The 13,355-nt window shown below is 49.4% G+C and overlaps 1 protein-coding gene across 4 annotated transcripts; it reads left to right on the forward strand.

Moving 5' to 3' along the window:
* The first annotated feature begins 405 nt into the window (after positions 1-405).
* LOC140396848 (beta-microseminoprotein-like) lies at positions 406-10,693 on the forward strand. 4 transcript variants are annotated; one of them, XR_011936641.1, is made up of 4 exons: positions 406-484; positions 8,229-8,319; positions 8,959-9,076; positions 10,463-10,693. XR_011936641.1 is itself a non-coding variant. In XM_072485623.1 (4 exons), the coding sequence occupies exons 1-4, from the start codon at positions 6,151-6,153 to the stop codon at positions 10,590-10,592; spliced, it is 375 nt and encodes a 124-aa protein (XP_072341724.1). In that variant the 5' UTR covers positions 6,126-6,150; the 3' UTR covers positions 10,593-10,693. The 4 variants fall into 4 exon arrangements, 1 of the variants encoding a protein (XP_072341724.1); XR_011936642.1 differs by lacking the exon at positions 406-484 and adding an exon at positions 3,997-4,109; XR_011936643.1 differs by lacking the exon at positions 406-484 and adding an exon at positions 5,326-5,390.
* The last annotated feature ends 2,662 nt before the right edge of the window (positions 10,694-13,355 follow it).

Here is a 13,355-nt window from a genome sequence, read left to right on the forward strand (position 1 = left end):
CACATCTTGAGCAATCAGGGAACTGAGGAGAAAGGCTCTTGTTTGTGAGTGATGCTCCACTTTCAGCTTTCCTGACTCGGGCCCACTCACACTGGTACACAGTCCATCACTAGACTGCAATCACATTGTCAACTGTGATGTTGCTCAGTGGATAGACCTCATGGCCAGTGACATTGACATCAGCAGCAGTCAGTGGCTGGAGCTCTGACCTCACTAAACCAGTGATGGTCAATGACTTTCTCCCCACCCTCACCCCGGCTCACACCCAGCTCAGATTGGAAGGTTCCTCCAGCGTGAAGATTCTCTCGGATCAGCGAACTTGACTACCGGCCAATGGCTGCTGCTGACGTGGACATCACTGCGGACCACGACAACTTGAACTTTGTATTTTAAAAGTGAAGTATTAAAATTCACACCACCCGACAGAACAGAACAGAAATCACTCTCTCCGTGACAGCAAAGGTGTATCGTTGGGCTGAGTATGGTATGTGTGTGTGTGTGTGTCTGAGTAAGATTATACTGATGAGGGATTATTGATCTGGGAACATTTTCTTGGTGAGGTTACCTGCATTAAGATTTGGATTTGTTCCAGGGTGTTCTCAACATTGATAACAATGGATTGTTTGGGTAAACGAGTCACTTTACAGCTTGGGAATTAGACACAGTCAGCAGGAGGAACCGGGAGTTGGCAGTCACAGTTGGAACACACAATATGTGGTTCCATGTCTCTGAAATACTCCCAAACCTGCTCCCGAGTGAAGACCCTGTAATTGAGGGATTACGGAGTGGGAAACACCTTCTCGTGCTCCCAGAGACGGGAGACCAGGAGACAGCAATGTCCCATGTCCTGAAGCAGTTATTGGTGAGCATTAATTAACCAGCTCATTGACAACGTTCAGCAGTCCCTTCCAGGCCCCGAGGAAGAAGGACAATAAATGCAGGGAATTCGCAGCCCATCCTGACTTGGGAATATGTCGCCGTTCCTTCACTGTCGCTGGGTCAGAATCCTGGAACTCCCTCCCTAACAGCACAGTGGGTGTACCTACACCACAGGGACTGCAGCGGCTCAGGAAGGCAGCTCACCCACCACCTTGTCACGGACCGTTCGGGATTGAGAATAAATTTGGATCCAGCCTGCGCTATCCACATGCCAAGAATGATGTTATTAAATATGGAGATCTCAGATTGGTGCAGCAAGGTCTCTCCTTCTGATCTCAGGTGTTCAGGGAGACGGTTCAGGTAGAACGAAGGGATCTTTGCTGTGAACCTGACCAGGACCTGCTGCCTCCTCTTCACAATGAAACCACCCCAGCCTTCACCTTTCAAACCTACAAATGAGAAGTGTAAATTAAACTTAAAGCTAGCTCTAATTCCTAATGCCCACAGATATAAACACAGCTGACTTCTTCTGGCATCCGCAACAACATTATTTCACGGTTTATCCGTGGGTTCCAGAAACCCATTCCTGGACTCTCCATTGCAATTCTGGAGGATTGGGAGTCGCTCCCAGGAATGCTGATGTCTCAATAGACATGTCACGTCCTGCGTCCGATCCGGTGGAGGCTCTGAGCTGAGATATCACCGTGTGCGTCCTCAAGGTGGACAATTGGTTTTGGTCACGGTGGTGAGCTTGTGACATGGGGATTGAGAAATGGACTCCAAGTCTATCCAATTGTCTCTGGGTGGTTTATTGAGCAACGCTCTGAGTGACAGCTTCTATCGGATTGGGAATTACTGTAAACTGAATAACATGGGCAGCAGGGGGTGTCAGCTCCAACTGGCCTGACGTTGGCAATCTCCCAAAACAGAACCGTGTTCTCCTTTATTTGCATTCCTCTCTCTGTAAATGGTGGCTGATTTCCCCAATCTTAAATTTGAAAATGTTCCAATCCTCAATGACACAGAACCCCCCCCCCCCCAACACACACACACACGTGGACACAGGTGTGCGCATGCGTGAGGTGTTGTGCAACATCCACCCTTGCAGACCCACGCAGTGAATGAGAGATCAGGAGAATAGAAGAGTGTTCAGGGATCGACCAAGATAACAGCACCATTATGGGTTTTCCATGTGTCCAGTGTCCAGACTCCTGAGGCAACCAGAGTGTTCCTTCCTCCGGGTGGTTGGCTGATTGCAGAATGTCCCCCCCATCTTTCCAGAGTGAGGCCTGCACGGCAGGAGAAGGTATGTTGTTGGGTTGATTTAACTGACTGTCGCTTTGTTGAAACCATTGTGTTCCCATTGCTAATCCTTTGGCCACTGGCACTACGGTGGGAGATGGTGAGCTGCGAAGGTTTTCCTTTGTCCGGAGATGGTTGTGCCATTTACGGGGCGTGGGTGTCGCCGGACTGGGCCAGCATTTATTGCCCATCCCTAGTTGCCCTTCAGAAGGTGGTGGTGAGTTACCTTCTTGAACCGCTGCAGTCGCAGCAGTGTAGGTACAGCCACTGTGCTGTTAGGGAGCGGGTTCCAGGATGTTGCCCCAGCAACAGTGAAGGAACGGCTGATATATTTCCAACCGGGGGGGTGAGTGACTTGGAGGGGAACCTCCAGGTGGTGGGGTTCCCAGGCATCTGTTGCCCTTGTCCTTCGAGATGGAAGTGGCCGTGTGTTTGGAAGGTGCTGTCTAAGGAACCTTGGTGAGTTGCTGCAGTGCATCCTGTAGATGGTACACACGGCTGCCGCTGTTCATTGATGGTGGAGGGTTTGAATGTTTGTGGAAGGGGGAGCAATCAAGCGGGGCTGCTTTGTCCTGGATGGTGTCGAGCTTCTTGAGTGACGAGGGGCTTTTCACAGTAACTTCATACTTGTGACAATAAAGGGTTATTATTATTAAAAACAAATTGGGGGAATTAGCTCAAATGGTAGAGCGCTTGCTTAGCATGTGAGAGGTAGTGGGATCGATGCCCACATTCTCCACTTTCATTTGGGGCAGCACGGTAGCCTTGTGGATAGCACAATTGCTTCACAGCGCCAGGGTCCCAGGTTCGATTCTGGCTTGGGTCACTGTCTGTGCGGAGTCTGCACATCCTCCCCGTGTGTGCGTGGGTTTCCTCCGGGTGCTCCGGTTTCCTCCCACAGTCCAAAGATGTGCAGGTTAGGTGGATTGGCCATGATAAATTGCCCTTAGTGTCCAAAATTGCCCTTAGTGGTGGGTGGGGTTACTGGGTTATGGGGATAGGGTGGCGGTGTTGACCTTGGGTAGGGTGCTCTTTCCAAGAGCCGGTGCAGACTCGATGGGCCGAATGGCCTCCTTCTGCTCTGTAAATTCTATGTTCTATGTTGTTGGAGCTGCGCTCATCCAGGCAAGTGGAGAGTATGCCATCACACTCCTGACTTGTGCCTTGTAGATGGTGGACAGGCTTTGGGGGGTCAGGAGGTGAGTTACTCGCTGTCGGATTCTGAGCCTCTGGCCTGCTCTGGGAGCCACAGTATTAATGTGGCTGGGTCCAGTTCAGTTTCTGATCAATGGTAACCCCCAGGATGTTGACTGTGGGAGATTCAGCGATGGTAATGCCATTGAATGTCAAGGGGCAGTGGTTAGATCCTCGCTTGTAGGAGATGGTCATTGCCTGGCACTTGTGTGACGCGATGGTAACTTGCCACTTGTCAGCCCGAGCCTGGATATTGTCCAGGTCTTGCTGCATTTGGACAGGGACTGCTTCAGTATCGTCCGCAAACACCCCCACTTCTGACCTTTCGAACCAAAAGTGAGTTTGGGAATTTGAATCTAGGTGGGAATTGAATCAAATCAAATCAGTAAGGCCGCTCCTTTTAAATTTCTGAAGTTTATATTAATTTAAATAAAGCTAGAATTGTGCAGTGTAGGTTAACAAGGGCTGCCCCACCCACTCACATAACTGGTTGGCAGTTAAGTGTCAGTCACTGTAAATCTACCTTGACCTAAAAGCAGGTGGGGGAGGGGAGTCAACTCAAGCCAATTTAAAAAGAGCAACTTGTAAACTCACTCCCAGTGAGTTCTCCCAGTGAGCCAGAGAAGACACAGCCAGAGTGAGACAGAACCAAGAGTGAGTTTGGGAATTTGAATCTAGGTGGGAATTCGAAGCTGGGTGGGGAGGAAGTGCTTTTTATCCCTGGGAAGTGACTGGTAAGTAGCTTTTCTGTTTTCTTTTCATTGGTATATTTATTTATTTTTTCTTCGTTGTTTATTTATTTATTTTTGGGAAATTGAAATTGTTGAAGTTAACTGAAGGTTTACGACATGGCAGGAGATCTCTGACCCGTGTCATGCTCCTCGTGTGCGATGTGGGAGCTCAGGGACACGTCCACTGTCCCTGACTCCTTCACGTGCAAGAAGTGTGTCCAGTTGCAGCTTCTGTTAGACCGCTTGACGGCTCTGGAGCTGCGGATGGACTCACTTTGGAGCATCCGCGATGCTGAGGACGTCGTGGATAGCACGTTTAGCGAGTTGGTCACACCGCAGGTGAAAGGTACTGAGGGAGATAGAAAATGGGTGACCAAAAGACAGAGCAAGAGTAGGAAGGCAGTGCAGGTGTCCCCTGCGGTCATTCCCTGCAAAACAGATATACCGCTTTGGATACTGTTGAGGGAGATGGCTCACCAGGGGAAGGCAGCAGCAGCCAGGTTCATGGCACCGTGGCTGGTTCTGCTGCGCAGCTGGGCAGGAAGAAGAATGCAGGGCTATAGTGATAGGGGACTCAATCGTAAGGGGAATAGACAGGCGGTTCTGCGGACGCAATCGAGACTCCAGGATGGTATGTTGCCTCCCTGGTGCAAGGGTCAAGGATGTCTCAGAGCGGCTGCAGGACATTCGGTGGGGGGGGGGGGGGGCAGGGTGAACAGCCAGCTGTCGTGGTGCACATAGGCACCAACGATATCGGTAAAAAACGGGACGAGGTCCTACAAGCTGAATTCAGGGAGTTAGGAGTTAAACTATAAAGTAGGACCTCAAAGGTAGTAATCTCAGGATTGCTACCAGTGCCACGAGCTAGTTCGAGTAGGAATGTCAGGATAGATAGGATAACTGCGTGGCTCGGGATATGGTGCAAGAGGGAGGGATTCAAATTCCTGGGGCATTGGAACCGGTTCTGGGGGAGGTGGGACCAGTACAAACCGGACGGTCTGCACCTGGGCAGGACTGGAACCGATGTCCTGGGGGGGGGGGTTTGCTAGAGCTGGTGGGGAGGGTTTAAACTAATGTCGCAGGGGGATGGGAACCGATGCAGGAAGTTGGAAGGTAGTAAAACAGGGACAGAAACAAAAGGCAGGAAGGGGGAAAGTGTAAGGCAGAGAAGCCATAGCCAAAAATCAAAAAGGGCGACAGTACAAGGTACAGTGACTGAGGGGAGCTCAGTGAATAGGACCAGCAATACTGAAAGGAATAAAACGGGAAGTGAAAACATTAATGGTAAGCGAGGTTGTTACATGAAGATGTGGGTTCAACGACAAGGAAAATTAGGAGAAAAGTTAAGAGGAAATATAACTTATGAGATGTTACTGATCGAGGTGTTAAGATTCAGAACAGAGGTAAAAAAAGCCAACATAAGTGTACTTTACCTGAATGCTCGTAGTATTCGGAATAAGGTAAATGAGTTGATGCCGCAAATCATCGTGAATGACTATGATTTTGTGGCCATTACTGAAACATGGTTAAAGGATGGTCACGACTGGGAGTTAAATATCCGAGGGTATCAAACTATTCGGAAGGACAGAGTGGATGGTAAGGGAGGTGGTGTAGCTCTGTTATTTAAGGATGACATCCGGGCAATAGCAAGGGATGACATCGGTGCTATGGAGGTTAAGGTTGAATCCATTTGGGTGGAAATCAGGAATAGTAAGGCGAAAAAGTCACTGATAGGAGTAGTCCAGTAACACCAAATCGTAACATTATGGTGGGGCAGGCAATAAACAAAGAAATAACTGATGCATGTAGAAATTGTACAGCAGTTATCATGGGGGATTTTAATCTACATGTCGATTGGTTTAACCAGGTTGGTCAAGGCAGCCTTGAGGAGGAGTTTACAGAATGTATCCGCGATAGTTTCCTTGAACAATATGTAATGGAACCTACGAGGGAACAAGCGGTCCTAGATCTGGTCCTGTGTAATGAGACAGGATTGATTCAGGATCTCATAGTTAGGGATCCTCTCGGAAGGAGTGATCACAATATGGTGGAATTTAAAATACAGATGGAGGGTGAGAAGGTAAAATCAAATATTAGTGTTTTGTGCTTAAACAAAGGAGATTACAATGGGATGAGAGAAGAACTAGCTGAGGTAGACTGGGAGCAAAGACTTTATGGTGAAACAGTTGAGGAACAGTGGAGAACCGTCCAAGTGATTTTTCACAGTGCTCAGCAAAGGTTTATACCAACAAAAAGGAAGGACGGTAAAAAGAGGGAAAATCGACCGTGGATATCTAAGGAAATAAGGGAGAGTATCAAATTGAAGGAAAAAACATACAAAGTAGCAAAGATTAGTGGGAGACTAGAGGACTGGGAAATCTTTAGGGGGCAATAGAAAGCTACTAAAAAGCTATAAAGAAGAGAAAGATAGATTATGAGAGTAAACTTGCTCAGAATATAAAAACAGATAGTAAAAGAAGGCAGGGTTTTGGCGATCTACCAGGAGCTGAAAGAAGAGGAGGAGGCCTTGGTAGAGGAGTTAAAGGGCAAGTGGGAGGAGGAGCTTGGGGAGGAGATAGATGAGGGTCTGTGGGCTGATGCCCTGAGTAGGGTTAATTCTTCCTCCTCTTGTGCCAGGCTCAGCCTAATACAATTCAAGGTTACTCACAGAGCGCATATGACAGGGGCGAGGTTGAGTAGGTTCTTTGGGGTGGAGGACAGATATGGGAGGTGCTCGGGAAGCCCGGCGAATCACGTCCACATGTTCTGGTCGTGCCCGGCACTGGATGGGTTCTGGAGGGGTTTCGCGAGGACTATGTCCAAGGTGGTGAAAGTCCAGGTCAAGACGAGCTGGGCGTTGGCACTATTTGGGGTAACGGACGAGCCGGGAGTGCAGGAGACGAAAGAGGCCGGTATCCTGGCCTTTGCGTCCCTGGTAGCCCGGCGGAGGATCTTGTTATTATGGAAGGACGCGAGGTCCCCCAGTGTGGAAGCCTGGATAAATGACATGGCAGGGTTCATTAAGCAGGAGAGGATAGAGTTTGCCTTACGAGGGTCTGTGCAAGGGTTCTTCAGGCGGTGGCAACCGTTCCTAGACTATCTCGCGGAGCGTTAGGAGGAGGTCAGCAGCAGCAGCAACCCAAGGGAGGGGGAGTGGGGGGGGGGGGGGGGGGAGATTCGGGTGGGTACCTATGGGTACCTTTGAATGTTATATGGGGGGGTTACTGTATATGGGGAAACCCAATGTATAAGTTTTGTATAATTTTTGACTGTTGTGTTTCTTTCTTGTTGTTATGGGGGGGGGGGGGGGGGGGTTTGTTAAAAATTTTGTTGGAAAATTTGAAGAAACATATTTAAAAAATAAAAAAAAGGCAAATGGAATTTTGTCCTTCATTGTTAGAGAGATGGAATTTCAGACTAGCGAGGTTATGCTGCAATTGTATAAATATTTTTAAGATAAAGATAGATAGCTTTTTGAAGAATAAAGGGATTAAGGGTTATGGTGTTTGGGCCGGAAAGTGGAGCTGAGTCCACAAAAGATCAGCCATGATCTCATTGAATGGTGGAGCAGGCTCGAGGGGCCAGATGGCCTACTCCTGTTCCTAGTTCTTATGTTCTTATGATGGAAGGGGGGTCATTGATGAAGCAGCTGAAGATGGTTGGGCCTAGGACATACCCTGAGGAACTCCTGCAGTGATGTCCTGCAGCGGAGATGATTGACCTCCAACCACCACAACCATCTTCCTTTGTGCCGGGTATGACTCCAACCAGTGGAGAGTTTCCCCCCTGATTCCCACTGACTCCAGCTTAGCTCGGGCTCCTTGATGCCAAACTCGGTCAAATGCTGCCTTGGTGTCGAGGGCAGTCACTGTCACCTCACCTCTGGCATTCAGCTCTTTTGTCCATGTTTGAACCAAGGCTGTAATGAGGTCAGGAGCTGAGTGACCCTGACGGAGCCCAAACTGAGCGTCCGTGAGAGGTTATTGCTGAGTAAGGAATGGTTCAGCTGATGAACATTTTTTTTAATCTTTCACATCTGACCTTGATATGATTGACCAGACTGAACTCTTCAACATGTTCTCCAATTATTCCCCCACCTCCCTCCTGACACCCACCCGACAGAAGTTCTTGGTGTGCGTTGCTCTTCTGCTCCTGGCTGTGCGCTATGGAGAATCATCCTGCTACAGGGTTCCTCAGCCAGTCCCAACTGAAAGTAAGACCTGAACCTTTTGAATCTCAACACTCTGTCTGGGAGGGGGATGTGGGGTGTGGGGCGGGGGGGGGGCGGGGGAGCATCAACATAAATGCTGCGAGCCACATGGGATTGACTTTCACGCTCTCCTCTTCCTCGAGGATCCAAGGAGGAGTGGGCCAATATTCCGCCTGGCCAAACTAGCGAGCTCCTGCTCCAGGGGCCGCAGCTTGGCTGTCGAATACAAGCGAGGACGCGGCCTGCAGACAGGCCGAGGGCTCATTGTGGTAACCACGGAAACGCCCCTCCGGCCCATTCGGCCCCTGACCTTTAACCCATGCCCATCCAGAAGGAGGCAGCCAGGAGCGCGTGAGAGACAGCCCTCTTCACACCTGCCTTCGCGTTCCGAGATTCACGCGGTCAAACTCTCAGGGACAGACCCTCTTGGAAAAGGAACCTGCTCTTCCCAGGTCCAGAGAGACCGGTGATGGACATTAAACCGATCCAGCTGCCCAGGCAATCCTTCCAAAGCACAAAGATCAAAGTTACCCCATTATACTTCTTCAGACTTTGATGTGACAGTGACAGACTAACCTCTCTCTCTCTTTCTCTCTCTCTCCCTCTCTTTCTCTCTCTCTCGCTCACTCACTCTTGCTCCAGTAACAAAGACATGTAGAGATGACGTTGATGGCACTTGGCATGCAGCTGGTGAATCCTGGAATAACACTGACTGCGTGAGGTGTGCGTGCTCCGTTGAATTAATGTCATGTTGCACAATGTAAGTGATTCTCTGCTACTCCACCTGGAGCCAGTCTGTTATGTGATCCTGCCTTGGTCCTCCTTATTAAAGCACAAAGTGGGTTCGATGTAACAGCCAGACCTGGAGGTGCTGACGTGCAGTTCTCATCGCAGAAAGAAGTCACACAGAAGGGATTGCGTTCCCACGTTCTGGGCCCACACGTTGAGACTCGGAACGTGGGAACATTTATTGTGAATGAAGGGGTCAGAGCTCTGCTCACAGGCAAAAGGCAAACCAAGACTGGGTCACGTTAAACACACTCCCTCTGGTGAGGTCATTCTGTTAGCTCGCGGAGACAGAAGACCACATCCCCTATCTTCTTAAAACACGTCATTCCCATTTCCAAAGAACTGTAAGGGTTTGCAAAACATGTCCATGGTCAGTTACCATGACATACGTGTGTGGAACTGGTGAATCTTAGAGTGTCGGGCAGCACGGTGGCGCAGTGGGTTAGCGCTGCTGCCTCACGGCGCCGAGGTCCCAGGTTCGATCCCGGCCCCGGGTCACTGTCCGTGTGGAGTTTGCACATTCTCCCCGTGTCTGCGTGGGTTTCGCCCCCACAGCCCAAAGATGTGCAGGGTAGGTGGATTGGCCACGTTAAGTTGCCCCTTAATTGGAAAAAATGAACTGGGTACTCTAAATTTATATTCAAAAAAGAGGGTGTGGAACTACAGAATGTGTGGAGGAAGAGATGGTGGAGATCAGGAGAGAGCGCCGAGGAAGAGGGAGTGAAGATGGAAAGGGAGGGTAGATGAAGAGAGTGAATAGATGAAGTGTAGAGAATGACCAGATGAAGAGATGGAGACGGCGGAGATGGAGGGAGGGTGGGGACGGAGGGAGGGTGGAGACGGAGGGAGGGTGGAGACGGAGGGAGGGTGGAGACGGAGGGAGGGTGGAGACGGAGGGAGGGTGGGGACGGAGAGAGGGTGGAGACGGAGGGAGGGTGGGGACGGAGTGAGGGTGGAGACGGAGGGAGGGTGGGGACGGAGGGAGGGTGGAGACGGAGGGAGGGTGGGGATGGAGGGCGTGTGGAGACGGAGGGAGGTTAGAGACGGAGGGAGGGTGGAGACGGAGGGAGGGTGGGGACGGAGAGAGGGTGGAGATGGAGAGAGTGTGGAAATGAAGGAAGAGTGAAGATGGAGTAAGGTTGGAGATGCCCCATGACAAATCCATCCTGTGTATTTGCCTCTCTGTGATTGTCTTCTCAGGGGCTACTGGTGCACTGTGGGTAAAGAAGACATTTTCTCAATTCTGGTTGTTCACTTGATCGGAGTCGCTGGTGAAATTGTCCAGTGAAACTGTACAGGAGAACTGTGATCATTACCGCCGGGGTGTTTCTGATGCCGTTTTCCTCTGTATCGGCAGGTATGGACGTCCAGCTGGTTACTCAGAGGACTGTATCGCAGTTTTTGACCGTCAGAACTGTCTCTACAGGGTCCATCTGAAGAATGATTCTTCCATCAAATGTACGGTGTCTGCCATGGTTGGGAAATAAGAAAAGCATCATAATCATGGCAGATCAAAGTACAAAGTGAGAATGGGGGAGGTCTCTTTCTCCATGAAACATGTATATCACAGTAAAGATATCTCACAGTGGTTCAATTCTTAAATCTCATCTATCATTTCAACAAGAAATGTTTGTGTGTGTGTCAGTGTGCAGGCCAGTGAGGGACAAGAGAGTCGAATTGAGAATATAAAAGAGTGTGACAGGGAGAGCGAGAGAGAGTGTGTGAGTGTGTGTGGACACACTGCAGAGAGAGTGTGTGTGAGAACGTCTGAGTAAGTCCATGTGGATAGGAGACCCATTGGTCTTTGGGAGATTGAGTGCTGAATGCCTTCACGGATAAAGAATGATTCACTGACCAGAACCCAGAGCCAGACAGAGAGGACAAGGGGAGGGAAAGAAATTGAAGCTGAGTCAGCCTTGGGAGAAATTGATGGGAAGCACTCACACTGTATCTGGACACGTTGTCCCTACACATTCCTTCCTTTTGGAGATGTGCAGGTTTAAACATTTACCATTTATAGTTAATCCAGAACTATGCACAGATGCCAGGTACGGGCAGTACAGTTGCAGTCTCCACAGTCTCCACCATGTAACTCTCCACGTCATACCTTGGCTCACCAACCCTTGCTCTGCTGATTGTGGAAAAACACCAATAACAATGCTGCTGTCCCTTAATGACACAGAGAATAGTTTGTAAAACCAACATTCCCCGCCTTGTCCATGGTGTGGACGTCGCTTCTGCCTGGGGTGAGGAAGGCGGAATACTCCACGATCGTTGGACCACACTCCGCATCTGGTAGATCCGACATTGGAGGTGGGCCCAGTTCAGTGTGCGGGGTGGAGATTGGCTGTGGGGTATTGGCAAAGTGGAATTGGTGAACAGTACCAGCCACGGTATGACGTAGAGAGTTACATGGCAGTAGACTGTGGAGACTGGGCGTAGACAGCACCCTGACTGGCCGTACCTGGGATGTGTATATAGTCCTGGATTAACAATAAATGATTTATGTTTCAACCTGCCCGTCTCCATTGAGGTCGGTATCTCCCAACGCATAAACAATGACAGAATAAAAGGAGCAGATAGTCTCAGCATAATATATCAGATATACCAAGATATCGCCATGGTCACCTGGTCCGATGATGCACACCGCCTCACCACACAACGTCTTTTTCATCACACGCTGTGACAATTTTTTCATGCTCTTTCGTTAAATGACCAGCCCTATTGACAGACAGTCCAACCTTGCCGTGTCAGACTGCTGAGTCACAAATTTCGGCTCAATTAAAAAAAAAAAATTTAGAGTATCCAATTAATTTTTTCCATTTAAGGGGCAATTTAGCGCGGCCAATCCACCTACCCTGCACATCTTTGGGTTGTGGGGGCGAAACCCACGCAGACACGGGGAGAATGTGCAAACTCCACACGGACAGTGACCCAGAGCCAGGATCGAACCTGGGTCTTCGGTGCCGTGAGGCAGCAGTGCATCACCGTGCTGCCCCAATTTCTGCTCAATTAATTGAAATGGTCCTCTCACCTTATGACTAAATCTCAATTCCAATGGACTGAATTTAGTGGGTTCATTAGGTGCATCCTGCATTGCCAACAGTATAAAATAGAATGGCCTCCAGAAACTAATACACACATCCATTATGGTCAACAAATACTGATTCCCACTTTTTCCCATAGGAAGGGGTCCCACGCAATCACGTGGGACCCAAGGAATAATATTTATTAGTGTCACAAGGAGGCTTCCATTAACACTGCAATGAAAAGCCCCGAGTCGCCACATTCCGGCGCCTGTTCGGGTACACAGACGGAGAATTCAGAATGTCCAACTTACCCAACAGCGCGTCTTTCGGGACTTGTGGGAGGAAACTTGTGGGATGAGCTTCTGCCCATTTGTCTTCTGCCTGAATATGTAACGGTCTCCACTTCCTCATTGATACATTATTTCTAATGGAATAACACTCTGGTGTAATATCAGATTCTACTTCTGTGTAGGCTTTCTGACAAAACCGCTTTATCTCTGAATCTTTCTGTTGCAATTCTACCAACTTTTCTGAACTGAAGATATCGGCTTCATCCTCCAGCTGCTCTTCTGTTTTATCAACCATCTGGTCCAAGATAGTTTCTGATAACTGAAGCTCAGCCACCCTGTCTTTACTCGATTTCTCCTCCTCCTGTCTCAACCTGTGACTTTGTGATCTTGTTACCACAGTCTGCAAACACCCCAGGATATGCTTCTTACAACACCTCAGTTCTCTGACTCTCCACAGGCTTTTCAACTACATTCCACAGCACTCCCACCTGTGATCCAGCTGTATAATTTGAATTGCCAGCAGGGAATGGGCTTAGATATCTGCAGGTACGAGACTTTTTGAGAAGGCAGGTTCCGACCTTCTCGCTCCTGACACCATGGGGGATACAGACCAGGGTAGTTTCCAGAACATGGGTGGGAGGGGGGGAAGGTTTCAGATATCTACAAAGAACTTATGGAGTCGGAGAAAACTCTGATAAAGGACCTAAAGGGCAAGTGGGAAGACGAGCTAGGGGGAGAGATAGAGGAGAGTCTATGGGCGGATGCCTTAAGCAGGGTTAACACATCCTCATCATGTGCCAGGCTTAGCCTGATACAGTTCAAGGTGGTCCACCGGGCACACATGTCAGTGGCCCGGATGAGCAGGCTTTTCAGGATAGAGGACAGGTGTGCGAGGTGCGCTGGAAGTCCGGCAAATCATGTCCACGTGTTT

The sequence above is a fragment of the Scyliorhinus torazame genome, chromosome 20, assembly GCF_047496885.1.
Source record: "Scyliorhinus torazame isolate Kashiwa2021f chromosome 20, sScyTor2.1, whole genome shotgun sequence".
NCBI lineage: Eukaryota > Metazoa > Chordata > Chondrichthyes > Carcharhiniformes > Scyliorhinidae > Scyliorhinus > Scyliorhinus torazame.

What these genes read in the sequence shown, in the direction of transcription:
- LOC140396848 (XM_072485623.1), top strand. Translation starts at nt 6,151, where the DNA reads ATGGTGGAATTTAAAATACAGATGGAGGGTGAGAAG. An exon ending in TCAGCCAGTCCCAACTGAAA is followed by an intron (nt 8,320 to 8,958) that starts GTAAGACCTGAA and finishes CTCTTGCTCCAG; the next exon opens with TAACAAAGACATGTAGAGAT. An exon ending in TTAATGTCATGTTGCACAAT is followed by an intron (nt 9,077 to 10,462) that starts GTAAGTGATTCT and finishes CTGTATCGGCAG; the next exon opens with GTATGGACGTCCAGCTGGTT.